Genomic DNA, 26,997 nt, shown 5'->3' with positions numbered 1-26,997 from the left:
TAAACATTGAACTGCAATTGAATTTAAGATTTTAAAAAAAATAGTTTGTAGAACTGACATTTTTCAATCCTCGTCCAGGTTGCCATGTTTAAATATATATATATATATTTTTTACACCAGTGCACCTTGCCTTATGTTAAATTCGTCACGTGTAGAAACAACGCAGGCAACTTTGCATGCCGGTGGGGGGCAGACGGATAGGGCAGACGGTACGAGCTGGAAGCCATGTTTGTTGTTCCTCCTTCTGCCACTTCGGAGTTCGGTACGTTCAGGGTCTGAACGTTCAAGAACTCCGTCTGCATGTCTTTATTATCAACAATATCGCCACTAAATATTCTCTACCACCCTCCGAATGCAGGTAATACATGTTTTTTATTGTTCATAGTTGCAGTGGTACAATTTGTATCGCCGAATGTCTCTCTGCATTTCTCCCGTCCGGTTTTTGTCTCACCTCTTCCCAAGGTCCAAGTACCAGAGCTAGGTAGCTTTCTGGCGCAGGAAAGGCTGTGCTCTCAGACCGCCTGTCAATTTACTCAACACCCATGCTTCAAGCCTTTGGTATATTTACAGTCGAAAGTAATGGGAACGTTCAGTTGTGTGTTCAAGTTGTTAAAACTGCTGAGATGTATTTGTAACTAGGTGCTGTTATTGCTCATACAAATGTGTCATGCATGCTATTGAATGGTTTTGACAGCTGGCAAGTAAACTTCTCTTGCAAAGCAGGCCCGGTGTAGTTGCATAGCTGTTGCTACTTTTGACATTTGGCAATAATGTCAACACGCAATTGTCACTGCATTTTACAATCATCGGTAGTTTTTAATAATTGCACATTAGCTAGGTAACGTTATTGAAATGTAGCTAGTTTGTTTGGTTGCTAAAGTGTTGTAGTTACTGTGTCATTATCAAAGACCCAGCTGTGTAAGCAGCTGTCAATGGACCTCGAAAAGATATTCTCGGATGACAGCCCCGGTGTTTATTTCTTATACCCGGTCACCAGCCAGAGAACGAAACATATTAAATCCCTATTCATACTGTGGTGGTGGTGGTGGTGGTGTTGTTGTTGCCACTATCACTGGTACAGGACGTGTGGCCGACTTGTGTTTAGACAGATAAACAGATTATGTAACTACTAAGCCAGCTCCGAACGTCTTCCCTGCTAGCTACACTTCAACTTTGACATTCCAAGTATTTGTGTTACTAATTGTGACTTCCTCTATAGCTGCAAGCTTTCAATACCTTTCCAATGTCACTGACACCAGAATGATTTCTCAATGAGACAATATGCACAATATAACTAAAATATCAATGTGGACCCCCCCCCCCCCCCTCACAATTTAAAGATATTAAAGTTGGACACCTCCTACAGACAGGAGGCACCCCAGGAGACCATGTGTAATTCAAACCCTGGTGAATCAACATGTCTTGTGTAATAATCTGCCTTGTTGGTGTGTGTCTAGATTAACAGGTATGCCAAAGGAAAAATATGATTCCCCGGATCCTCGCCGATTATACACCATCATGTCAGCTGAGGAGGCAGCCAACGGGAAGAAGTCGCACTGGGCCGAGCTGGAGATATCAGGTCAGTTAGTTAGCTGGAGGTGACCGTCAGTCAGTTAGGTTGAGATATCAGGTCAGTTAGTTAGTCCGTCTATTAGCTGGAGATATCAGGTCAGTTAGCTAGCTGGAGAGATCAGGTCAGTTAGCTAGCTGGAGAGATCAGGTCAGTTAGCTAGCTGGAGATATCAGGTCAGTTAGCTAGCTGGAGATATCAGGTCAGTTAGTTAGCTGGAGATATCAGGTCAGTTAGTTAGCTGGAGATATCAGGTCAGTTCGTTAGCTGGAGATATCAGGTCAGTTAGCTAGCTGGAGATATCGGGTCAGTTAGCTAGCTGGAGATATCGGGTCAGTTAGCTAGCTGGAGATATCGGGTCAGTTAGTTAGCTGGAGATATCGGGTCAGTTAGCTAGCTGGAGATATCAGGTCAGTTAGCTAGCTGGAGATATCAGGTCAGTTCGTTAGCTGGAGATATCAGGTCAGTTCGTTAGCTGGAGATATCAGGTCAGTTCGTTAGCTGGAGATATCAGGTCAGTTAGTTAGCTGGAGATATCAGGTCAATTAGCTAGCTGGAGATATCAGGTCAGTCAGGTAGCTGGAGATATCAGGTCAGTTAGCTAGGTTGAGATATCAGGTCAGTTAGTTAGCTGGAGGTGACAGTCAGTCAGTTGGGTTGAGATATCAGGTCAGTTAGCTAGCTGGAGATATCAGGTCAGTCAGTTAGCTGGAGATATCAGGTCAGTTAGTTAGCTGGAGATATCGGGTCAGTTAGTTAGCTGGAGATATCGGGTCAGTTATTTAGCTGGAGATATCGGGTCAGTTAGTTAGCTGGAGATATCGGGTCAGTTAGTTAGCTGGAGATATCGGGTCAGTTAGTTAGCTGGAGATATCGGGTCAGTTAGTTAGCTGGATATATCAGGTCAGTTAGTTAGCTGGAGATATCAGGTCTAAGGTTTAAACTCAGTTTTTCACAATTCCTGACATTTAATCCCAGTAAAAATGCCCTGTTTTACGTCAGTTAGGATCACCACTTTATTGTAATAATGTGAAATGTCAGAATAATAGCAGAGAGAATTATTTATTTCAGCTTTTATTTCTTTCATCACATTCCCACTGGTCAGAAGTTTACATACACCCAATTAATATTTGGTATCATTGCCTTTTAAATTGTTTAACTTGGGTCAAACGTTTCGGGTAGCCTTCCACAAGCTTCCCACAATAAGTTAGGTGAATTTTGGCCCATTCCTCCTGACAGAGCTGGTGTAACTGAGTCAGGTTTGTAGGCCTCTTCGCAAACACTTTCAGTTCTGCCAGGGCTTTGTGATGGCCACTCCAATACCTTGACTGTGTTGTCCTTAAGCCATTTTGCCACAACTTTGGAAGTGTGCATGGGGTCATTGTCCAGTTCGAAGACCCATTTGCGACCAAGCTTTGTCTTGAGAGGTTGTTTCAATATATCAACATAATTTTCCTCCCTCATGATGCCGTCTATTTTGTGAAGTGCACCAGTCCATCCTGCAGCAAAGCACCCCCACAACATGATGCTGCCACCCCAGTGCTGCAGGGTTGGGCTGGTGTTCTTCAGCTTGCAAGCCTCCCCCTTTCTCCTCCAAACATAACGATGGTCATTATGGCCAAACAGTTCCCTTCCCCAGATCTGTGCCTCGACACAACCCTGTCTCGAGCTCTTCAGACAATTATTTTGATATCATGGCTTGGTTTTTGCGCTGACATGCACTGCCAGCTATGGGACCTTGTATAGACAGGTGTGTGCCTTTCCAAATCATGTCCAATCAATATAATTTACCACAGGTGGACACCAATCAAGTTGTAGACACATCCCAAGGATGATCAATGGAAACGATGGAGTCTCATAGCAAAGGGTTTGAATACTTATGTAAATACGTTTTTTTGTTTTTAATAAATAAATAAAAATCTGTTTTCGCTTTGTTATTTTGTGTACATTGATGAGGGGGGGGAAAACTATTTAATCCATTTTAGGTTAAAGCTGTAATATGGAAGGGGGTCTGAATGCTTTCCGAAGGCAATGTATATGGGGCGGCAGGGTAGCCTAGTGGTTAGAGTGTTGGACTAGTAACCGAAAGGCTGCAAGTTCGAATCCCCGTGCTGACAAGGTACAAATTTGTCATTCTGCCCCTGGACAGGCAGTTAACCCACTGTTCTTAGGCCGTCATTGAAAATAAGAATTTGTTCTTAACTGACTTGCCTAGTAAAATAAAGGTACAATTAAATATTATTTAGTAATTAGGATTCGTTATGATAAATTAGGCATTGTTGTTCTCTGTTGGCATATAGTTAAATGAGCACATATTTTTTCCAGTACAGCCCTTGTTAAAAAAAGTACTCAAGTACTTGAAAAAAAATCATACGAGGACTCGGAACAGTCAAAGATCTAATTCCCATCCCTACTGTGAAGAATGCAATATTGGAGGCCTTATCTGTAGCATTTAGCTCTAACCTTTCACCCATCTCTCCTCTGTCTCCTCTCCAGGTCGGGTCAGAAGTCTGAGCAGTTCTCTGTGGACTCTCACCCACTTGACGGCTCTACACATCAACGACAACAACCTGAGTCGCATCCCGCCCGACATCGCCAAGCTGCCACACCTGGCCTACCTGAACCTGTCGTCCAACAAGCTCCGCAGCTTGCCCGCCGAACTCGGAAACATGGTGTCTCTCAGGTAAGAGCTCCTGTGTAGTTGTGTATTCTTGAAGTGGTGCTGGCAACTCTTAAGGTTGTGGGTTCAATTTCCGGTTGGGATCGCATACACTTACTGAAAATGTATGCACTCACTGTACTGTAAGTGTCTGTTCATAGAAGCATTTGCAAAGTGGCGTAAGACGCCACCAGGATGGTGGAGGTTTTCCACTTTCTACAGACTTTCTTTCTTCCCGCTGTGTTCCCTATCACTCCCCCCTCCCCCCCCCCCCCCCACAGGGAGTTGCTTTTAAACAACAATCTTTTGCGAGTTCTACCTTACGAACTCGGGCGGCTGTTCCAGTTACAAACCCTGGGGCTAAAAGGTACGTCTTAGTTTGGTAACGCGTTACTTTAAGGTTACCTTTTATAATCCTATAAAGGGTTTATAATGACTTCATTCATTATTAATTCAACATTTTATAGACACAGTTAAGTGTGCAGGTAACCAACCACAGTGTTAGATTATTATTCATATTAAGGCTTATTGTATCTCTGTGCAGGTAACCCTTTGTCCCAAGACATCCTCAACCTGTACCAGGAATCAGACGGAACCAGAAAGCTCTTGAACTACATGCTTGACAATCTAGCAGGTAAATAAGTCAACCGATTCACTTTACAACAAAACAAGATACATATTGAGTCTAAACCTGACCGGAGCACCTGATTTGTCATATTTTCTTCTCCTGAACCAAATATCATTAAAGTCCTGTTTCCCTTTCTAATTAATCAATTAGTTAATTTCTATATTCATTTTGTTTTATCGTGTCCTTTCTTTGTTTAGTGCACCCAGAACAGCTCCCCCAGAGACCTTGGATCACCTTGAAGGAGCGGGACCCAATGATCCCTACAGGTACTTTGGGATAACTCTCAGTGGTAGCTACAGGTACTTTGGGATAACTGCCAGTGGTAGCTATAGGTACTTTGGGATAACTCTCAGTGGTGGCTACAGGTACTTTGGGATAGTAGTATTAGAGTTATTATTAGTAGTAGTGGAAGTATTATTATTAGTAGTAGTGGAAGTATTATTATTAGTAGTAGTGGAAGTATTATTAGTAGTAGTACTTGTAGTATTATAATTATTCTTATTATTAATAATATAAGTATTATTTGTAGTAAGAGCAGTAATAGTATTATATGCATTATTATTATTATTATTAGTAGTAGTAGTAGAAGTATTATTTGTAGTAGGAGCAGTAATAGTATTATATGCATTATTATTATTATTATTATTATTAGTAGTAGTAGTAGTAGTAGTAGAAGTATTATTTGTAGTAGGAGCAGTAATAGTATTATATGCATTATTATTATTATTATTATTATTATTATTATTAGTAGTAGTAGTAGTATAAGTATTATTTGTAGTAGGAGCAGTAATAGTATTATATGCATTATTATTATTATTATTAGTAGAAGTATTATTAGTAGTAGCAGCAGTAGTAGTCTTAATAGCACTACTACATACAGCACCAGTCAAAAGTTTAGAACACCTACTCATTCCAGGGTTTTTCTTTATTTTCACCATTTTCTACATTGTAGAATAATAGTGAAGACATCAAAGCTATGAAGTAACACATATGGAATCATGTCGTAACCAGAAAAGTGTTAAACAAATCAAAATACATTTTATATTTGAGATTCTTCAAAGTAGCCACCCTTTGCCTTGATGACATTTTTGCACACTCTTGGCATTCTCTTAACCAGCTTCATTAGGAAGTCACCTGGAATGCATTTCAAATAACGGGTGTGACTTGTTAAGTTAATTTGTGGAATTTCTTTCCTTAATGCGTTTGAGCCAATCAGTGTCGACAAGGTAGGGGTGGTATACAGAAGATGTCCCTATTTGGTAAGACCAGCTCAAATAAGCAAAGAGACACGACAGTCCATCATTACTTTAAGACATGAAGGTCAGTCAATACGGAACATTTCAAGAACTTTGAAAGTTTCTTCAAGTGCTGTCACAAAAACCATCAAGTGCTATGATGAAACTGTCTCTCATGGGGACCGCCACAGGAAAAAAAGACCCAAAGTTACCTCTGCTGCAGAGGATAAGTTCATTAGAGTTACCAGCCTCAGAAATTGCAGCCCAAATAAATGATTCACAGAGTTCAGGTAACAGACACATCTCAACATCAACTGTTCAGAGGAGACTGCGTGAATCAGGCCTTCATGGTCGAGTTGCTGCAAAGAAACCACTACTAAAGGACACAAATAAGCAGAAGAGACTTGCTTTGGCCAAGAAACACAGGCAATGGACATTAGACCTGTGGAAATCTGTCCTTTTGGTCTTATTTTAGATTTGGTTCCAACTACCGTGTCTTTGTGAGATGCAGAGTATTTGAACGGATGATCTCTGCATGTGTGGTTCCCACAGTGAAGCATGGAGGAGGAGGTGTGATGGTGTGGGGGTGCTTTGCTGGTGACACTGTCAGTGATTTATTTAGAATTCAAGAAACACTTTACCCGTATGGCTACCACAACATTCTGCAGCGATACGCCATCCCATCTGGTTTGCGCTTAGTGGGACTATCATTTGTTTTTCAACAGGACAATGACCCAATTCACCTCCAGGCTGTGTAAGGGCTATTTGACCAAGAAGGAGAGTGATGGAGTGCTGCATCAGATGACCTGGTCTCCACAATCACCCGACCTCAACCCAAATGAGATGTTTTTTTGATGAGTTGAACCGCAAAGGGAAGGAAAAGCAGCCAACAAGTGTTCGTCATATGCGTGAACTCCTTCAAGACGGTTGGAAAAGCATTTCAGGTGAAGCTGGTTGAGAGAATGCCAAGAGTGTGCAAAGCTGTCATCAGGGCAAAGGGTGGCTACTTTGAAGTGTATTATTCTACAATGTAGAAAATAGTAAAAATAAAGAAAAACCCTTGAAATGAGAAGGTGTGTCCAACCTTTAGACTGGTGCTGTAGGTCATTGAGTTGTTGATGGTGTATTGAATATCCTACCTCCCTCTCCCAGCCATGTTCACAGTGATGTGTTACAACGTGCTGTGTGATAAGTACGCCACTCGTCAGCTGTACGGCTACTGTCCCTCCTGGGCCCTCAACTGGGAGTACAGGAAGAAGGGCATCATGGAGGAAATCACACACTGTGACGCTGACATCATAAGTCTACAGGTAGGGTCTGACGTCATCGGTCTACAGCTAGGGTCTGACATTATCAGTCTACAGGTAGGGTCTGACGTCGTCTGTCTACAGGTAGGGTCTGACGTCGTCTGTCTACAGGTAGGGTCTGACGTCGTCGGTCTACAGGTAGGGTCTGACGTCGTCTGTCTACAGGTAGGGTCTGACGTCGTCTGTCTTACAGGTAGGGTCTGACGTCGTCTGTCTACAGGTAGGGTCTGACGTCGTCTGTCTACAGGTAGGGTCTGACGTCGTCTGTCTACAGGTAGGGTCTGACGTCGTCTGTCTACAGGTAGGGTCTGACGTCGTCTGTCTTACAGGTAGAGTCTGACGTCGTCTGTCTACAGGTAGGGTCTACAGGTAGGGTCTGACGTCGTCTGTCTACAGGTAGGGTCTGACGTCGTCTGTCTTACAGGTAGGGTCTGACGTCGTCTGTCTACAGGTAGGGTCTGACGTCGTCTGTCTACAGGTAGGGTCTGACGTCGTCTGTCTACAGGTAGGATCTGACGTCGTCTGTCTACAGGTAGGGTCTGACGTCGTCTGTCTACAGGTAGGGTCTGACGTCGTCTGTCTACAGGTAGGGTCTGACGTCGTCTGTCTACAGGTAGGGTCTGACGTCGTCTGTCTACAGGTAGGGTCTGACGTCGTCGGTCTACAGGTAGGGTCTGACGTCGTCTGTCTACAGGTAGGGTCTGACGTCGTCGGTCTACAGGTAGGGTCTGACGTCGTCGGTCTACAGGTAGGGTCTGACGTCGTCGTTCTACAGGTAGGGTCTGACGTCGTCGTTCTACAGGTAGGGTCTGACGTCGTCGTTCTACAGGTAGGGTCTGACGTCGTCGTTCTACAGGTAGGGTCTGACGTCGTCTGTCTACAGGTAGGGTCTGACGTCGTCTGTATACAGCTAGGGTCTGACGTCGTCTGTCTACAGGTAGGGTCTGACGTCGTCTGTCTACAGGTAGGGTCTGACGTCGTCTGTCTACAGGTAGGGTCTGACGTCGTCGGTCTACAGGTAGGTTCTGACGTCGTCTGTCTACAGGTAGGGTCTGACGTCGTCGTTCTACAGGTAGGGTCTGACGTCGTCGTTCTACAGGTAGGGTCTGACGTCGTCGTTCTACAGGTAGGGTCTGACGTCGTCGTTCTACAGGTAGGGTCTGACGTCGTCTGTCTACAGGTAGGGTCTGACGTCGTCTGTATACAGCTAGGGTCTGACGTCGTCTGTATACAGCTAGGGTCTGACGTCGTCTGTCTACAGGTAGGGTCTGACGTCGTCTGTCTACAGGTAGGGTCTGACGTCGTCTGTCTACAGGTAGGGTCTGACGTCGTCTGTCTACAGGTAGGGTCTGACGTCGTCTGTCTACAGGTAGGGTCTGACGTCGTCTGTCTACAGGTAGGGTCTGACGTCGTCTGTATACAGCTAGGGTCTGACGTCGTCTGTATACAGGTAGGGTCTGACGTCGTCTGTATACAGGTAGGGTCTGACGTCGTCTGTCTACAGGTAGGGTCTGACGTCGTCGGTCTACAGGTAGGGTCTGACGTCGTCGGTCTACAGGTAGGGTCTGACGTCGTCGGTCTACAGGTAGGGTCTGACGTCGTCGGTCTACAGGTAGGGTCTGACGTCGTCGGTCTACAGGTAGGGTCTGACGTCGTCGGTCTACAGGTAGGGTCTGACGTCTGTCTACAGGTAGGGTCTGACGTCGTCGGTCTTACAGGTAGGGTCTGACGTCGTCTGTCTACAGGTAGGGTCTGACGTCGTCGTTCTACAGGTAGGGTCTGACGTCGTCTGTCTACAGGTAGGCTCTGACGTCGTCGGTCTACAGGTAGGGTCTGACGTCGTCGTTCTACAGGTAGGGTCTGACGTCGTCTGTCTACAGGTAGGGTCTACAGGTAGGGTCTGACGTCGTCGGTCTACAGGTAGGGTCTGACGTCGTCGTTCTACAGGTAGGGTCTGACGTCGTCTGTCTACAGGTAGGGTCTGACGTCGTCGTTCTACAGGTAGGGTCTGACGTCGTCTGTCTACAGGTAGGGTCTACAGGTAGGGTCTGACGTCGTCTGTGTACAGGTAGGGTCTACAGGTAGGGTCTGACGTCGTCTGTCTACAGGTAGGGTCTGACATCATCAGTGTGTGATGACATGTTTGTGAACCCCAGGAAGAGTATCTGATGGGATTATACCAGTTAATCGGTATACAATAAAACCAGTAATCCTCCACACATCAAGAGGTCATTTTAGCCAGTGTGTTTGGATGTGTTCAGTAGAACCCATTCAGACCCAGGCTTTTGTGTCTTTTACACCGGAGCAAAGTAAACATCCACTAAAACTATTGACGGCCATCTTGGTCGTGTGTCCTCAGGAGGTGGAGACGGAGCAGTACCACGCCCTCTTCCTGGAGACTCTAAAGGACCACGGGTACGAGGGGTACTTCTGCCCAAAGTCTCGTGCCAAACTGGTCTCAGAACAGGAGAGGAAGCACGTGGACGGATGTGCTGTGTTCTTCAAGACTGAGAAGTGAGTCAATTTAATCAATTACATTTATTTTATAAAGCTCATTTTACGTTAGCAGTGCTTTACTGCAAAGTGCTTTACAGATACCCAGCCTAAAAGTGAATAATTCCTAATAATTTACCTGTGCTTGATTGAACTTGCCTCTTGCAATGGGAACCTATTTTAAAAAAAGTGCAGACCCCGCCCACAATTGATTCACTCCAGGCGGGCTTAAATCAATTCACTCCAGGCGAGCTTAAATCAATTCACTCCAGGCGGGCTTAAATCAATTCACTCCAGGCGGGCTTAAATCAATTCACTCCAGGCGGGCTTAAATCAATTCACTCCAGGCGGGCTTAAATCAATTCACTCCAGGCGGGCTTAAATCAATTCACTCCAGGCGGGCTTAAATCAATTCACTCCAGGCGGGCTTAAATCAATTCACTCCAGGCGGGCTTAAATCAATTCACTCCAGGCGGGCTTAAATCAATTCACTCCAGGCGGGCTTAAATCAATTCACTCCAGGCGGGCTTAAATCAATTCACTCCAGGCGGGCTTAAATCAATTCACTCCAGGCGGGCTTAAATCAATTCACTCCAGGCGGGCTTAAATCAATTCACTCCAGGCGGGCTTAAATCAATTCACTCCAGGCGGGCTTAAATCAATTCACTCCAGGCGGGCTTAAATCAATTCACTCCAGGCGGGCTTAAATCAATACACTCCAGGCGGGCTTAAATCAATTCACTCCAGGCGGGCTTAAATCAATACACTCCAGGCGGGCTTAAATCAATACACTCCAGGCGGGCTTAAATCAATTCACTCCAGGCGGGCTTAAATCAATTCACTCCAGGCGGGCTTAAATCAATTCACTCCAGGCGGGCTTAAATCAATTCACTCCAGGCGGGCTTAAATCAATTCACTCCAGGCGGGCTTAAATCAAATGCTCAAAGTATTTAAAATAATTTAAATAGTGTTTGAACCCATGTCTGGTTATGTTTCAGATTTACTCTGGTGCAGAAACACACGGTGGAGTTCAACCAGGTTGCCATGGCAAACTCTGAGGGTTCAGAGGTCATGTTGAACAGGGTCATGACCAAGGACAACATCGGGGTCGCTGTCCTACTGGAGGTCAACAAGGACATATTCTCTGGTGGTGAGGAACCTGTCAATCAGCCAATCAATCAGCCAATCAATCAGCCAATCAATCAGAAAATATAATGCCCTTTTAGTGTACGAGCTGTTTGAAAATACCGGCTGAAATTTCCTCCTGTTTTGGTAGGATGGAGTTTTGGCCTGCCTGGTGACATCACCAGGTAGTCAATTAGTTCATAGACCAATAAGAAAGAGAGTTCCAAACCTCTGTGCGAATAAAGCTAGTTTTCACCTCCACAATCAGACCACTTCCAGACAGTCCTAGCAAAATTGTTGCTTGAGAAATGTGCTCTTAACAGCATCTGCTAAATGATGAAAATCTAAAATGGAACTTCAATGGTATTCTTTCCCTGTCCTAGAGATCACCATCATTTGTCTTTCCCTTTTGATGTATGGTTTTTACCAGTACCTAACTCTACCAGTAGATGGCAGTCCCTGCTTCTCCAAAGTCCTAAACGTTTACATGATACAACTTTAGTTTGATTGAATTTGGCCTGGTATAATGCAAACAAGTCCACTACTTTTTAAGTTTCAAGGTCACCTGAAAATACCGTTTAAATACTTGAAAAGTTCTTGATATAACCTATTTGGTCGAGGTGTGGTTAACTTCTGTGGACTGAAAGGAGAATGGACAATAAATGATTTGTCTTCTGTTTGTCAGGCATGAAGCCTCTGCAGGAGACACAGTTCCTTCTGGTGGCTAACGCCCACATGCACTGGGACCCAGAGTTCTGTGACGTCAAGCTGATTCAGACCATGATGTTCCTGTCGGAGCTGAAGAGCATCACCGAGAGGGCGCTGAGCTCCGTGGCAACAGGCTCCCCGACCTCCGACCCCTCCTCCATCCCTATCGTCCTCTGTGCTGACCTCAACTCCCTGCCAGACTCTGGTAAGGATCTGACCTTTGACCAGGCTCGGAACTAACCCTTTCCACTGAAGCAAATCTGTGTTCCATATGATATGTTATTCAGGTACTCAAATACACGAGAAAACAGAGGTTAACTGTTTCAATGCCCCCTTCGTTCCAAATCCAGTATTAACTGATTCCATGGCCCCCCTCCCACCAGGTGTAGTGGAGTACCTGAGTAATGGTGCTGTACTGTTATAATGTCCCCCCCCCTACCTACACCATATTAACTGTTATAATGTCCGTCCCCCCTACCTACACCATATTAACTGTTATAATTCCCCCCCACCCACCTACACCATATTAACTGTTATAATGCCCCCCCCTACCTACACCATATTAACTGTTATAATGTCCCCCCCTACACCATATTAACTGTTATAATGTCCCCCCCCCACCTACACCATATTAACTGTTATAATGTCCCCCCCCTACCTACACCATATTAACTGTTATAATGCCCCCCCCCACCTACACCATATTAACTGTTATAATGTCCCCCCCCTACCTACACCATATTAACTGTTATAATGTCCCCCCCTACCTACACCATATTAACTGTTATAATGTCCCCCCCCCCTACCTACACCATATTAACTGTTATAATGTCCCCCTCCCTACCTACACCATATTAACTGTTATAATGTCCCCCCCCCCTACCTACACCATATTAACTGTTATAATGTCCCCCCCCCTACCTACACCATATTAACTGTTATAATGTCCCCCCCCCACCTACACCATATTAACTGTTATAATGTCCCCCCCCCCCTACCTACACCATATTAACTGTTATAATGTCCCCCCCTACACCATATTAACTGTTATAATGCCCCCCACCTACACCATATTAACTGTTATAATGTCCCCCCCCACCTACACCATATTAACTGTTATAATGTCCCCCCCCCCCCTACCTACACCATCTTAACTGTTATAATGTCCCCCCCCCTACCTACACCATATTAACTGTTATAATGTCCCCCCCCTACCTACACCATATTAACTGTTATAATGTCCCCCCCTACACCATATTAACTGTTACAATGCCCCCCCCACCTACACCATATTAACTGTTACAATGCCCCCCCCACCTACACCATATTAACTGTTATAATGTCCCCCCCCCCTACCTACACCATATTAACTGTTATAATGTCCCCCCCCCCCACCTACACCATATTAACTGTTATAATGCTCCCCCCTACACCATATTAACTGTTATAATGCCCCCCCCTACCACCAGGTGTTGTGGAGTACCTGAGTAACGGTGGCGTAGCAGAGAACCATAAGGACTTCAGAGAGCTGCGCTACAACGAGGCTCTCAGCAACTTCAGCTGCCAGGGGAAGAACGGCCCATCTGACGGCAGCATCACTCACAGCTTCCAGCTGAAGAGCGCCTACCAGGGCAGCCTAATGTCTTATACCAACTACACCTATGACTTCAAGGTAGGCTACACCTCTATATACTAACCCTACGCCTACCAGGGCAGCCTCATGTCTTATACCAACTACACCTATGACTTCAAGGTTGGTTACACCTCTATATACTAACCCTACGCCTACCAGGGCAGCCTCATGTCTTATACCAACTACACCTATGACTTCAAGGTTGGTTACACCTGTTAGGTACTAAAATGAACCGAGTTCAATCGATTGGACGACTAGGAAAAGCTTTTAATTAAGTTTATTCCCCCAATGGGTCAAACAGGTCTACAGACAAAGACATATTCCCATCAGCACAAGTGTGTGTGTACAGTTGAAGTCGGAAGTTTACATACACTTAGGTTGGAGTCATTAAAACTCTTTTTTTCAACCACTCCACAAATTTCTTGTTAACAAACTATAGTTTTGGCAAGTCGGTTAGGACATCTACTTTGTACATGACACAAGTCATTTTTACAACAATTGTTTACAGACAGATTATTTCACTTATAATTCACTGTATCACAATTCCAGTGGGTCAGAAGTTTACATACACGAAGTTGACTGTGCCTTTAAACAGCTTGGAAAATTCCAGAAAATGATGCCATGGCTTTAGAAGCTTCTGATAGGCTATTTGACATCATTTGATTCAATTGGCAGTCAAGGCCTACCTTCAAACTCACTGCCTCTTTGCTTGACATCATGGGAAAATAAAAAGAAATCAGACAAGACCTCAGAATATTTTTTTGTGGACCTCCACAAGTCTGGTTCATCCTTGGGAGCAATTTCCAAATGCCTGAAGGTACCATGTTCATCTGTACAAACAATAGTACACAAGTATAAACACCATGGGACCACAAAGCCGTCATACCGCTCAGGAAGGAGAAGTGTTCTGTCTCCTAGAGATGAACGTACTTTGGTGTGAAAAGTGCAAATCAATCCCAGAACAGCAGAAAGGGACCTTGTGAAGATGCTGGAGGAAACGGGTACAAAAGTATCTATATCCACAGTAAAATGAGTCCTATATCAACATAACCTGAAAGGCCACTCAGCAAGGAAGAAGCCACTGCTCCAAAACCGCCATAAAAAAGCCAGACTACGGTTTGCAACTGCACATGGGGACAAAGATCATACTTTTTGGAGAAATGTCCTCTGGTCTGATGAAACAAAAATAGAACTGTTTGGTCATAATGACCATCTTTATTTTTGGAGGAAAAAGGGGGAGGCATGCAAGCTGAAGAACATCATCCCAAACGTGATGCACGGGGGTGGCAGCATCATGTTGTGGAGGTGCTTTGCTGCAGGACGGACTGGTGCACTTCACAAAATAGATGGTGTCATGAGGTAGCAAAATTATTTGGATATAATGAAGCAACATCTTGGTCGCAAATGGGTCTTCCAAATGGACAGTGACTCCAAGCATACTTCCAAATTTGTGGCAAAATGGCTTAAGGACAACAAAGTCAAGGTATTGGAGTGGTCATAACAAAGCCCTGACCTCAATCCTATAGAACAGTTGGGCAGAACTGAAAACGCGTTTGGGAGGAGTCCTACAAACCTGACTCAGTTACACCAGCTCTGTCAGGAGGAATGGGCCAAAATTCATCCAACTTATTGTGGGAAGCTTGTGGAAGGCTTCCTGAAACGTTTGACCCAAGTTAGATAATTTAAAGGCAATGCTACCAAATACTAATTGAGTGTATATAAACTTCTGACCCACTGGGAATGTGATGAAAGAAATAAAATATGAAAGAAATCTCTACTATTATTCTGACATTTCACATTCTTAAAATAAACTTACCTAAGACAGGGAATGTTTACTAGGATTAAATATCAGGAATTGTGAAAAAAGTGTACATTTATTTGGCTAAGGTGTATGTACAACATCCAACTTAAACTGTATATACCCCACTTTAGGTGAAGTGTCCTTTTCTCTAAACATGACGTCTTTTATTGCTAGGCAGGAAGTTTAGTGATGTGAGTAATAAACTGTTCCTTCCCCCTTACTGTGACCTGACCTCAGCCCCCGTTACATCTCCAATTCACAGCTTTCCACACTCATCAGTGACCACAACCATGTGATTACCTTTCCCGTACTCCGTAACATTCCCAAGCACCCATATCCAACCTTAATGGACCCCCACCATATACATTGCTGCTATAGATAACCATTCACTTCTGCTGTAGCAAGTATTTCAGAATTACAACCCAACAACTGAAGCCAGACTGTGGGTCTTCTCCTTTCCATAGGATTCCTGATGTCAATCAATAACATGTTCTGACAGAATGTAAACGTTCTGCATTCCCCTCTCTCCCTCAGTACCATGAGCAAGGATATTTCATAGTTCAAGTTTTGAATTCAGAACCCATCACACCTTAATACCACCAACTATATACGTATGACTTCAAGGTTAAACTGGGCTGCTCTGGAGTAGGATCGGTCCTCAGTTGAGTGCTCACAGTTTGTCATGTTTCGGCCCAGTTCGATAAGCCTAGCAACTCCTTGACCAGCAGTGAAGGTTGTGTGTTTCATATTTTTTACGTGTAACAATAGTAAAGAAAATATCTCTTTCATTCTCTCTGTTTCACCTTCTCCCCCTCTTCCCCTCTCTCTCTCTCTCCTTCCGCAGGGCGTGATCGACTACATCTTCTTCTCCAAGACTCATATGTCTGTAGCCGGGTTGCTCGGTCCCCTGGAGTCTCAGTGGTTAACGGACAACAACATCACCGGCTGTCCCCACCCCCACATCCCCTCTGACCACTTCTCTCTGCTCGCCCAGCTGGAGCTCCACCCGCCCGTCACCACCTCCCTCAACGGCCTGCACCTGCCCGTCCACAGGTAGTGGGGCACCAACCTCTCACCCATGATCCTTGACCTTTGAAACCCTAATGCCCTGCCCCATCTCTGCCGAACAAACAAACCCAGACAGGCCATCCCCCCCCCGACGGAGTATTCACCCCTTCTGCTCCTCTTTTAACCTCCATTTTGCACACTGATTGGATTTCTGTTTGTTTTTGTTTGTTGTCTTTCTTTGTCTACATGAACGGCTTGATACCAAATTAGGGTTGGGATTTGTGTTGTTTTCTGGTCACATTACATACCGCTGCTCTTCTCCTTGGACGCAAAAGTGCGTCCGAAATAGCACCCTATTCCCTATATAGTGCACTACTTTTGACCAGGGCCCTATGTGGGACTTGGTCTAAAGTAGTGCACCATATGGGGAATAGGGTTCCGTTTGGGAGGGAGCCCTAAGTTCAGGTCATCCTGATCTGGTGTCAGTGTTTTTTTTTTTGCCTTAAACCTGGTTTGGATGGTGGTGACTTTTTGTCACATAACCTTCTACAGTAACAATGACAACCGACATCTGAATTCTCTCCGTTCGATTTTGAGGTACCCAATCCTCAAGACAACTACTCAACATATTTTACAAATATGACATCCAAAGTTCTACTGAATTGTATTTTATGATCATGTTAAGTCCTATCATTTCAACATAAATGTTACCCCAAACACGTTTTTTTCTTTCTTCTTCTCCTAAATCACAAAGGATGGGGTGTGGGACTTTTCAGTATTGCTCTATTTGGTGTAATGTATGGTAAGAGGACAGATGTGGTTTTCATCACGTCAGTGTATCAGTCGAAGATTAAATGTAGATTTCAATATGGAAATCTAAATGTGAAATGTGGCTTCTATGGAGACCTAGAGGAACGATCGTTGAACAGGATCCCAGCCCTACTAACTCAAGCATCCCTGTCACCTCACGCTGCTATTTATGTTGACGCTACGCACTGATTTCCCCTCGTCCGTTTTGAGTTGCTTGCGAGTGGTGTGTTCCCCTGATCCAAACCAAAATTAACTTATGGATTGCAGTCATTTTAGATATGTCTTTGACCAATTTATCTTGTTAATCATTATGATTTGGTCTTTAGCTTTTAAACTGCAGTGCATGTAACACCTTTAAAGTCATAAGTCTTAAGCTCAACTTCCCCGAGGCTCGTAGCCCAACTTCCCCGAGGCTCGTAGCCCAACTTCCCCGAGGCTCGTAGCCCAACTTCCCCGAGGCTCGTAGCCCAAATTCCCCGAGGCTCGTAGCCAAGAGTCCTCATCAATGTTTGATTGATAGATTTATTGAAGAATCCTCCCAAAACCAATCACATTTGCTTGCCATGTGTTGCGTTATCTATGTATTAAGAGGCATGAGAAAGGATTGGTGTGTTTCCAAGCCAGATGTCATTAAGGAAGTGGTCATGTCCTATCATTGATTAATGCTGAGCTGAATGTATTTATAATCGAAAGGCTCACAACAACCGCAGTGGTTTTTAGCTCAATTCTACATAGCAATAGCTTCCAAACCATTGGAAATGTGTGGTAAAAATAATAGGTTACGTCCCAAGTGACACCCTATTCCCTATGTAGTGCACTACTTTAGACCAGAGCCCTATATAGTGCACTACTTTAGACCAGAGCCCTATATAGTGCACTACTTTAGACCAGAGCCCTATATAGTGCACTACTTTAGACCAGAGCCCTATTCCCAATATAGTGCACTACTTTAGACCAGAGCCCTATATAGTGCACTACTTTAGACCAGAGCCCTATATAGTGCACTACTTTAGACCAGAGCCCTATTCCCAATATAGTGCACTACTTTAGACCAGAGCCCAATATAGTGCACTACTTTAGACCAGAGCCCTATATAGTGCACTACTTTAGACCAGAGCCCTATATAGTGCACTACTTTAGACCAGAGCCCTATATAGTGCACTACTTTAGACCAGAGCCCTATATAGTGCACTACTTTAGACCAGAGCCCAATATAGTGCACTACTTTAGACCAGAGCCCAATATAGTGCACTACTTTAGACCAGAGCCCAAAATAGTGTACTACTTTAGACCAGAGCCCTATTCCTTATATAGTGCACTACTTTAGACCAGAGCCCTATATAGTGCACTACTTTAGACCAGAGCCCTATTCCATACATAGTGCACTACTTTAGACCAGAGCCCTATTCCCTATATTGTGCACTGCTGTTGACCTGGGTCAAATGGTTCTGGTCAACAGTAGAGCATCATGTCTGTGATTACACAGGCAACTCAACTCTGATCTTTTTTCCACTAATTGGTATTTTGACCAATCACATCAGACATTTCACATGACATGTTTTTTAGAGCTGGTCTGATTTTTGTCAAAATACCAATTAGTGCAAAAAATAATATCAGTATTGGGCTGCCTGTGTAAACACAGCCTGGGTGTAGGGTATGGGGAGCAATTTGGGACATAAGCCAAACTCAATGTGATGCCCGGCTTACTGCGGTGGAACCCAGGGGTGTACTGTGCATTAAAAAATACCTCTTCTGTTCATGACCAAGACTCTAGACTCAAGACTCTAAGAAGCTGTTGTTTTGGGAAGGCTTTCATATCCCTAGGTCCGTACCAATGACTTTAGATATGTTACACAAACACTAATGTTCAGTACAGGCTATAGGCTATATAACTGACACAGGGTTGTCTGACAGAGTTTGGGGGTAGCACACTGCAATAGGTTATTACGGAGCAATTGAGTAATACCATTTTTACCATGTCATTTCTTAAGAAGTACCTGGTCATTTCTATAACTATCTAAAGTGATACAGAGTTGAGGGGTTGTAGAAGTGATCAAACCTAGCATTTGTTCTCAGAGGTATTTGAATGATAGAAGCCATATATTTATGGGGATCTAAAAGGTTGAAAGATGTTGTTAACTTTCTCAAAACTCAGTTTTTTCCCCGAAATCCTTGTTAGAACATTCCCCTGAATCAAGAGAGGAATAAGAAGGAAATCCATGAATCCTCCAACCAAAACCTGTGGATTTTGTAAAAAGTTAGCAGACTATTTGCAACCCTAACGGGGATACAATAACACCATGGCAACACTGTACGGTGTGTGCAGGTTGAAGCTGCGTGGACATAACGTAACGTTATAACATGTCTTGACAACATTTGGCTCTGCTTTATTTGCACGTGATTATCTAACACGCTATGCCTCCAATTTCAATGACTTCTGTGAAACCAGCCTGCCTGAGAGAGTGAGAACGGACGTGGGGGGGGGGGCATTTCTGGGCCCATACTTCACTCCCCCCAGATCTTCATTTAGTGGGGTACAACTATTTTTATGGCAGTTGTATATTCAACCAGATATTAACGTCTTTGGTGACCGACTGTCTGATCACCATACCTGCTTTACATCCGTTGGGGGTAATGTACTGCTTTACATCCGTTGGGGGGTAATGTACTGCTTTACATCCGTTGGGGGGTAATGTACTGCTTTACATCCGTTGGGGGGTAATGTACTGCTTTACATCCGTTGGGGGTAATGTACTGCTTTACATCCGTTGGGGGTAATGTACTGCTTTACATCCGTTGGGGGGTAATGTACTGCTTTACATCCGTTGGGGGGTAATGTACTGCTTTACATCCGTTGGGGGTAATGTACTGCTTTACATCCGTTGGGGGTAATGTACTGCTTTACATCCGTTGGGGGGTAATGTACTGCTTTACATCCGTTGGGGGCAATGTACTGCTTTACATCCGTTGGGGGTAATGTACTGCTTTACATCCGTTGGGGGGTAATGTACTGCTTTACATCCGTTGGGGGGTAATGTACTGCTTTACATCCGTTGGGGGTAATGTACTGCTTTACATCCGTTGGGGGTAATGTACTGCTTTACAGCCGTTGGGGGGTAATGTACTGCTTTACAGCCGTTGGGGGGTAATGTACTGCTTTACATCCGTTGGGGGTAATGTACTGCTTTACATCCGTTGGGGGTAATGTACTGCTTTACATCCGTTGGGGGTAATGTACTGCTTTACATCTGTTGGGGGGTAATGTACTGCTTTACATCCGTTGGGGGGTAATGTACTGCTTTACATCCGTTGGGGGTAATGTACTGCTTTACATCCGTTGGGGGTAATGTACTATTTTCCTAGCCTGGTCTCAGATACACTATGAATATATACAAAAGTATGTGGAACCTTTCAAATCCGTGGAGTCGGCTATTTCAGCCACACGTATTGCTGACAGTTATATAAAATCGAGCACACAGCCATGCAATCTCCATAGACAATCATTGGCAGTAGAATGGCCTTACTGGAGTTTTCCCCGGTCAACTGAAAGTGCTGTTATGTGAAGTGGACACGTCTAGGAACAACAACGGCTCAGCCGTGACATGATAGGTCACACAAGCTCACAGAACGGGACCCCCGGGTGCTGAGGCACGGACTCTGGAGCAGTGGAAAAGCGTTCTCTAGAGTGATGAGTCATGCTATACCATCTGGCAGTTCGACGAACAAATCTGTGTTTGGCTGGTGCCCGGGGGGGCGCTGCCTGCCCCGATGCGTGGTACCGACTGTAAAGTTTGGTGGAGGAGGAGTAATGGTATTGGGCTGTTTTTCATGGTTCGGGCTAGGACCATTAGTTCCAGTGAAATCTACATTTTAACGCTACAGCACACAATGACATTCTAGACGATTCTGTGCATCCAACTTTGTGGCAACAGTTTGGGTAAGGGCCCTTTGCTGTTTTCAGCAGGACAATGCCCCCGCGCACAAATCTAGATCCATACAGAAATGTTTTGTTGTGATCGGTGTGGGAGAACTTGACATTGCCTTCACAGAGCCCAGACCTCAACCGCGTTGAACAGCTTTGGGATGAATTGGAAAGCCGACTGCGAGCCAGGCCTAATCAGTCCAACATCAGTGCCCAACCTCACTAATGATCTTGTGGCTGAATAGAAGCAAGTCCCAGCAGCAATGTTCCAACATCTAGTGGAAAGCCTTCCCAGAAGAGTGGAGGCTGTTATAGCAGCAATGTTCCTACATCTAGTGGAAAGCCTTCCCAGAAGAGTGGAGGCTGTTATAGCAGCAATGTCCCTACATCTAGTGGAAAGCCTTCCCAGACAAGTGGAGGCTGTTATAGCAGCAATGTTCCAACATCTAGTGGAAAGCCTTCCCAGAAGAGTGGAGGCTGTTATAGCAGCAATGTTCCAACATCTAGTGGAAAGCCTTCCCAGAAGAGTGGAGGCTGTTATAGCAGCAATGTCCCTACATCTAGTGGTAAGCCTTCCCAGACAAGTGGAGGCTGTTATAGCAGCAATGTTCCAACACATCTAGTGGAAAGCCTTCCCAGACAAGTGGAGGCTGTTATAGCAGCAATGTCCCTACATCTAGTGGAAAGTCTTCCCAGACAAGTGGAGGCTGTTATAGCAGCAATGTCCCTACATCTAGTGGAAAGTCTTCCCAGACAAGTGGAGGCTGTTATAGCAGCAATGTTCCAACATCTAGTGGTAAGCCTTCCCAGACAAGTGGAGGCTGTTATAGCAGCAATGTTCCAACATCTAGTGGAAAGCCTTCCCAGACAAGTGGAGGCTGTTATAGCAGCAATGTCCCTACATCTAGTGGAAAGTCTTCCCAGACAAGTGGAGGCTGTTATAGCAGCAATGTCCCTACATCTAGTGGAAAGCCTTCCCAGACAAGTGGAGGCTGTTATAGCAGCAATGTCCCTACATCTAGTGGAAAGCCTTCCCAGACAAGTGGAGGCTGTTATAGCAGCAATGTCCCTACATCTAGTGGAAAGCCTTCCCAGACAAGTGGAGGCTGTTATAGCAGCAATGTTCCAACATTTAGTGGAAAGCCTTCCCAGACAAGTGGAGGCTGTTATAGCAGCAAAGCGGGGACCAACTCCATATTAATTCCCATGATTTTTGTATTGAGATATTGGACCAGCAGTGTCCACATACTTTTGGTCATGTAGTGGACGTTTGTTCTGTCTTGCCAACTCGTATGGTCATTTGTTTTTTTGCGACAAAGCAAACTGATCTGGGGCCAGGCTACAATTTTCTTACTAGAAGGGTTATTTCGATTTTGACACAAGTCCAAAGTTTGTCAATCTTATGTGTATGCCCAGTCAGTGTGCCACCATTTTGTGTGTGAAATACCCCCCCAGCTCAACACAGTACAGACAGAAGTATATGTACCAACGCTTCAATTCGGAGCTTGTTTTTAAACTATTGCATTTTTGTCTGGGATCTAAATGCAGTCTATAAATTGGTACTTTGTGTGAAAACAGTAATTACAAGTTTTTGAAAAAGAGATTTGTCGTTAATGGGTTTTATTAAGACTGAAATGTTTTGTGTGGAATCAATCTAGATGATCAAAGGATGGTCGACTCTTTCTAAATAAATTTTTTCTTCTTTTTTTTCTCCCTTTTTCAGCTGATGATCTCCTAGTCTTCCCTAGGACTTTTTATGTTTGAACAAGGTCTCCCACTCCCAAACACTGTAATTACTTCCCCAACTTCAGCTGTACACCCCCCCCCCCCTTCCAGCCCCCTTCCCCTGCACCCCTCCACATATCTAATTTAATATCACAGCCTTTTTTTCCCCTCTCTCTCTCTCTCTCATGAACACATCCACTCTTACTTTACATTTTGTAGAGCACACCTGCATTTTCTTACTTACAACAAAAACAACGTGCCTCATTTGTACAGTATACAATCTCTCCAACAGCAGCACTGCCTAGGAAAATACGTTTGCGTTTACACAGGCAGACCAAATCTGATCTTTTGCCACTAACTTTTGACCAATCATATCAGATTTTTTTTTTGCCAATAATTGGTCAAAAGATCAGAATGGGCTGCCTGTTTTTAAACCCAGCCTGAGTAGCTCAGACTAACCATGTGCCAACATCTATCCATCCATTCCTCCATCCCTCCATTGATCCATCCCTCCATTGATCCATCCCTCCATTCATCCATCCCTCCATTCATTCATCCCTCCCTCCATCTCTCCATCCATCCCTTCATCATCCATCTCTCCATCCCATCATCCATCTCTCCATCCCTCCATCTCTCCATCCATCTATCCCTCCATCCATCTATCCCTCCATCCTTCTATCCCTCCATCCATCTATCCCTCCATCCCTCCATCCTTTTTCTTTTCTATCATCAAGTTAAACGTAGATGAGGTACAGGGATGACACAGTGTCACCAGAACCCTCTCATTTCATACCACTCGGGTTGCCCTTATGTTGCAATTCACATCAAAGTTAACTGAAATTCCAATTCAATAACTGAAAAAATGGCGTCTATTTGCAATGTTTTTCTCAATAAACTGAAGCTATTTATTTGAAAAGTTTTTTTATTTTATTTTTAATTGTAAGAATTATTTTTCCTGATTTTAGATGTTTTTTTGACAGGTGGTGCAGGATTATGTTGCCTGATTTAGCTATGCATCTGCTTATAATTTCCAACATGTTGGTAGGCTATTTGTTAGTCAACTATAATTAGATACTTGCTCACCAGAATAATGTCATCGACTCAATAGAATGAATGCTTCAGTGTAGTTGACATCAGTAAACTTTTCTCTGTCATCTCTGCTTCTTTCGCGGAGCAAAGACGTTCAGGGACCGGGGATAAAATGCAATAACTGGAGATTTAAAAAATTAAACAGGAAACGGATTCTGTGCAGAATTTCCAAATTACATCGATTTGACCGGTTGAAAGGAAATGGAAATCTGTGAAAACAAACCAACATGTTTCTGATAAGATTTTAGTTCTGCTTGGGTGCATATTTGATGTGGTTGAAATACTATCCGTTTTTGTGACGCTGATAAAAATGGCCGCTCTACAGATGGTATCTAAATGAGCATTCGCATTCTGTCAAGATGCTGAAATAAATCATATTTCTCCACTCCTGTTCCAGAGTAAAAATGTTGCATACATTTGGTTGATAATTTTACTGCTAGATATGCTTTTTTAAATTTTCCAGGAGTTCATATTAAGGCCCATGTGAGAGGTTATAGACCTACAGTCGGTGTCCAGATTTCAGTTTCCATTCAACCCATCCGAACAGTAGACTACAGTTCCATTGACGTGACTGTCACATTTTATATAAGCTTCTCACAATCATCACACGTAACTTAGCCGCCGCTTCTGCTATCATCCTCTTTTTAACACTTCACCAAATCTTTCCCAAACATTACATTTCTGGCCCTCACTTTGATTCTTCTTTTTAATTGTTTAACAACTCTTTTTATTTCGCAGCTCTTCTGTCATTGAATTAAAACTCCAACATTTTATCTTTTTTTTTCCCTCCTTGGATCGACATGAACTTTTTTCTGCCCATTCCCAAAAGCATCTGGTGATTGGCTGTAGGCTATTTGGCCCGCTTTAGGCCTTAAAGTTTAGGCTTTATGCACTAATGCCAGATAGTGACTCAGTGTAGCATATACATATAAATTGAGCAAGAATTTATATATAGATTTTTCTTCTTTCTCAAGCCAGCCCACACCCTTCATCCACTCAATATTTCATGACCCTAAACCGCCCCCACCCCACTGATATAACCGGGTGGACTGCATGTTATGAGTCAACCCGTGCGTCACTAGTAGGAAACGATCATTGTGGCTTGTCAGCCATATTGAGAATGCCCACTGGTAGCCCCTCGGAGACCATTCTAAACCCACAGATGGTTTCATGTCACCAGCTAGACCGGAGGATCCAACAACTGCTACCCAGCTGCACACGTTCCGTTTGGTTTCTGAATGTAGAAGGTTTTTATTTGATTTCAATTTAGTTTTTGTTTATTTGTTCATTCGGGTCATAATTAGGTAGACTTGGCACAGAGTGACTGAATTGCTAGAGGTTTTGTTAGCAGACATCTTTTGAATAGTGAACTCTAGACTTTGGTTGAATATCACTTGTTCTTTTCAGACCTAAGACACTTTTTTAGAAGAGAAATGTTAGCATCTATAGTATGTTAATTCAGGTTTAAAGCTGATTTGCCATTGCAAGGTCATCGTTTCAGTGTGATTTTAAAAAGAAAGCACTTTTTAAATATGTGTTTGTCTTAGTTTATCTGACCCTTATGCATCTATCCTAGCCTTCCTTCCTACATGGTTTACCTAAAACTGGTGGATTTCAATGTTTTACCTACAATCATAAAACCATATTTGACACAGAGTGTGGACAGAGGGATTGTGGTCAATGTGGTCGTGTCAATACGTTCATACTAACCATGTGATCAAGGACAAGGAAGTAGACTCTGTAGTGTTTGGGCAAGAAACACGGCCTAAAACTATGACCAGGAAGTTTGAGAATGACCTATGCTCCCCAAAGAGGAAAGAGTTTAAGTTGAGTTAACTACGACCACCCCAGTCCCACCTCCTCCTGGGAGTGTAATCTGTCAACCAATCAGAGGTGGAGGTGCTAACTTTTTGTATTACTCTGAAAACAGTGTTTTAGTTTTATGGATTTATTGGGGTAATAATGTTCACATAAAAATAAAATATACACGCTCATCAGCAATTGTATAATTGTCCCTCTTCCTCCTCAGGCAATAAAATTGTCATTTAAAAAAAGTATGTTTTGTCCATCTTTATTTCTCTGGGTTGGAGACGATACATTATAAGGACATGAAATAATAACACATAATACATACAGAGATAATTTCAGAGAAATTAAATAATTTGGTATTACAATTGAATGCATTGGTATTGCATAAACTTGTGTTGTGTTCATTCCATTTTGTTCCAGATTGAATGATGTGATGATGTTGACCGTTTACTGTAGCTGTTCCACTATCATGTTGATGCCGTCCTTCGTGGTTGAGATGGGGACACCTGCACTTCCCTTGTTGTTACTGTTGACAGAGATGGTGTTACTGTTGACAGAGATGGTGTGTGTTTTTTTTAAACAGTTGCACATCTACAAAAAGTGTGTGTTTGGTGTGTGTGTGTTGTATATACCTTTGTAACCGGGCAATGACTTTGTTGATCCATTTTGCCTCTGGATTCACACAGACTATGGTCTTGTCCTTCTTGGTAACACTGATGAATGGAGGCGATACATTACTAGCCAAGGAGAAGTCAAACTACCATAGAAATATATAACTATCTGAGCTTTGCCATGAAAATGGCATAATTTATTGTAGCCTGCTGTAGGTTGTGCGAAGTGGGAGACTTGAACTCTTCAGTGATTTCTAATGGGTTTGGATGTAAGACAGTAATGTCACTTTTCTTCTTCTTCTTCTTCTTCTTCCTTCCACTACTTCCTGTCTCCCATACTTTTCACACATGCATTTTTGAGTGACTCCATGGTTTCATTAGAATATGTTGAAATAGTGACATGCTGTTGACTCACATCATCTCCATGCGACTACAGTGGGCTCCTGCAGGTAAGATCTCCAACTTGTGAAACCTGGTGGGAGAGATGAAGGCAGGGGACGTCCGGATGCAACGACATGTCAGACGTGGAGCGAAGCCGCCCATAGGAAACGCTGCAGGGAGGAAGAGGAAGACCATCATAGGTCACGTAAATGCAGGTCACGTCAAATCCTTAAAAACAACCGATAGATTAACTTTAAAGGGAACAGTTTGTTATGAAAAAAATTAAAATGCTACGTTTTAGGTCCTATTGCAATAAATAAAAAAGCTTTTTAACAGATCTGTATCTCACCGTGAAGAGCAGCAACGCAGCAGAGAGTCAGTACGACCAACAAGTAGTGTGGCTTGAAGGGCATCTTGAGTCTGGGTTGGCTGTGGTCGGCTGAGGTTAAAGATCAAGATCGAAGTGCTCTGAGAGTGAGTGAT

General features: G+C 43.7%; 2 protein-coding genes across 4 annotated transcripts; one reads left to right on the top strand and one right to left on the bottom strand.

Annotated features, from left to right (window-relative positions):
* The first annotated feature begins 170 nt into the window (after positions 1-170).
* LOC139389338 (CCR4-NOT transcription complex subunit 6-like) lies at positions 171-25,770 on the top strand. 3 transcript variants are annotated; one of them, XM_071136013.1, is made up of 13 exons: positions 198-358; positions 1,458-1,579; positions 4,067-4,253; positions 4,511-4,596; positions 4,774-4,863; positions 5,055-5,123; positions 7,245-7,402; positions 9,759-9,913; positions 10,891-11,042; positions 11,703-11,930; positions 13,195-13,397; positions 16,004-16,212; positions 22,623-25,770. In XM_071136013.1, the coding sequence occupies exons 2-13, from the start codon at positions 1,468-1,470 to the stop codon at positions 22,624-22,626; spliced, it is 1,653 nt and encodes a 550-aa protein (XP_070992114.1). In that variant the 5' UTR covers positions 198-358; positions 1,458-1,467; the 3' UTR covers positions 22,627-25,770. The 3 variants fall into 3 exon arrangements, with proteins under 3 accessions (XP_070992112.1, XP_070992114.1, XP_070992113.1); XM_071136012.1 differs by lacking the exon at positions 22,623-25,770 and adding an exon at positions 19,144-19,408; XM_071136011.1 differs by lacking the exon at positions 22,623-25,770 and having other exon boundaries at positions 171-358; positions 16,004-16,886.
* Positions 25,769-26,997, bottom strand: LOC139389340 (C-X-C motif chemokine 13-like). Its single transcript, XM_071136016.1, has 4 exons — positions 26,864-26,997; positions 26,549-26,684; positions 26,155-26,235; positions 25,769-26,048 (listed from the first exon to the last, which is right to left on the bottom strand). The coding sequence occupies exons 1-4, from the start codon at positions 26,925-26,927 to the stop codon at positions 25,970-25,972; spliced, it is 360 nt and encodes a 119-aa protein (XP_070992117.1). The 5' UTR covers positions 26,928-26,997; the 3' UTR covers positions 25,769-25,969.

The sequence above is a fragment of the Oncorhynchus clarkii genome, chromosome 30 (genome assembly GCF_045791955.1).
Source record: "Oncorhynchus clarkii lewisi isolate Uvic-CL-2024 chromosome 30, UVic_Ocla_1.0, whole genome shotgun sequence".
NCBI classification, from domain to species: Eukaryota; Metazoa; Chordata; class Actinopteri; order Salmoniformes; family Salmonidae; genus Oncorhynchus; species Oncorhynchus clarkii.
The sequence above is the reverse complement of the archived record's forward strand: the minus strand, read 5'-3'. Positions and strand labels throughout refer to the sequence as shown.

Coding starts and splice junctions, on each gene's coding strand:
- LOC139389340 (XM_071136016.1), bottom strand. CDS start 26,927: ATGCCCTTCAAGCCACACTACTTGTTGGTCGTACTGACTCTCTGCTGC. Junction 26,685..26,863: donor CTGCGTTGCTGCTCTTCACG/GTGAGATACAGA, acceptor TCCTCCCTGCAG/CGTTTCCTATGGGCGGCTTC. Junction 26,236..26,548: donor TGTAGTCGCATGGAGATGAT/GTGAGTCAACAG, acceptor TCCATTCATCAG/TGTTACCAAGAAGGACAAGA.
- LOC139389338 (XM_071136011.1), top strand. CDS start 177: ATGCCGGTGGGGGGCAGACGGATAGGGCAGACGGTACGAGCTGGAAGC. Junction 359..1,457: donor CTACCACCCTCCGAATGCAG/GTAATACATGTT, acceptor GTGTGTGTCTAG/ATTAACAGGTATGCCAAAGG. Junction 4,864..5,054: donor CATGCTTGACAATCTAGCAG/GTAAATAAGTCA, acceptor TTCTTTGTTTAG/TGCACCCAGAACAGCTCCCC.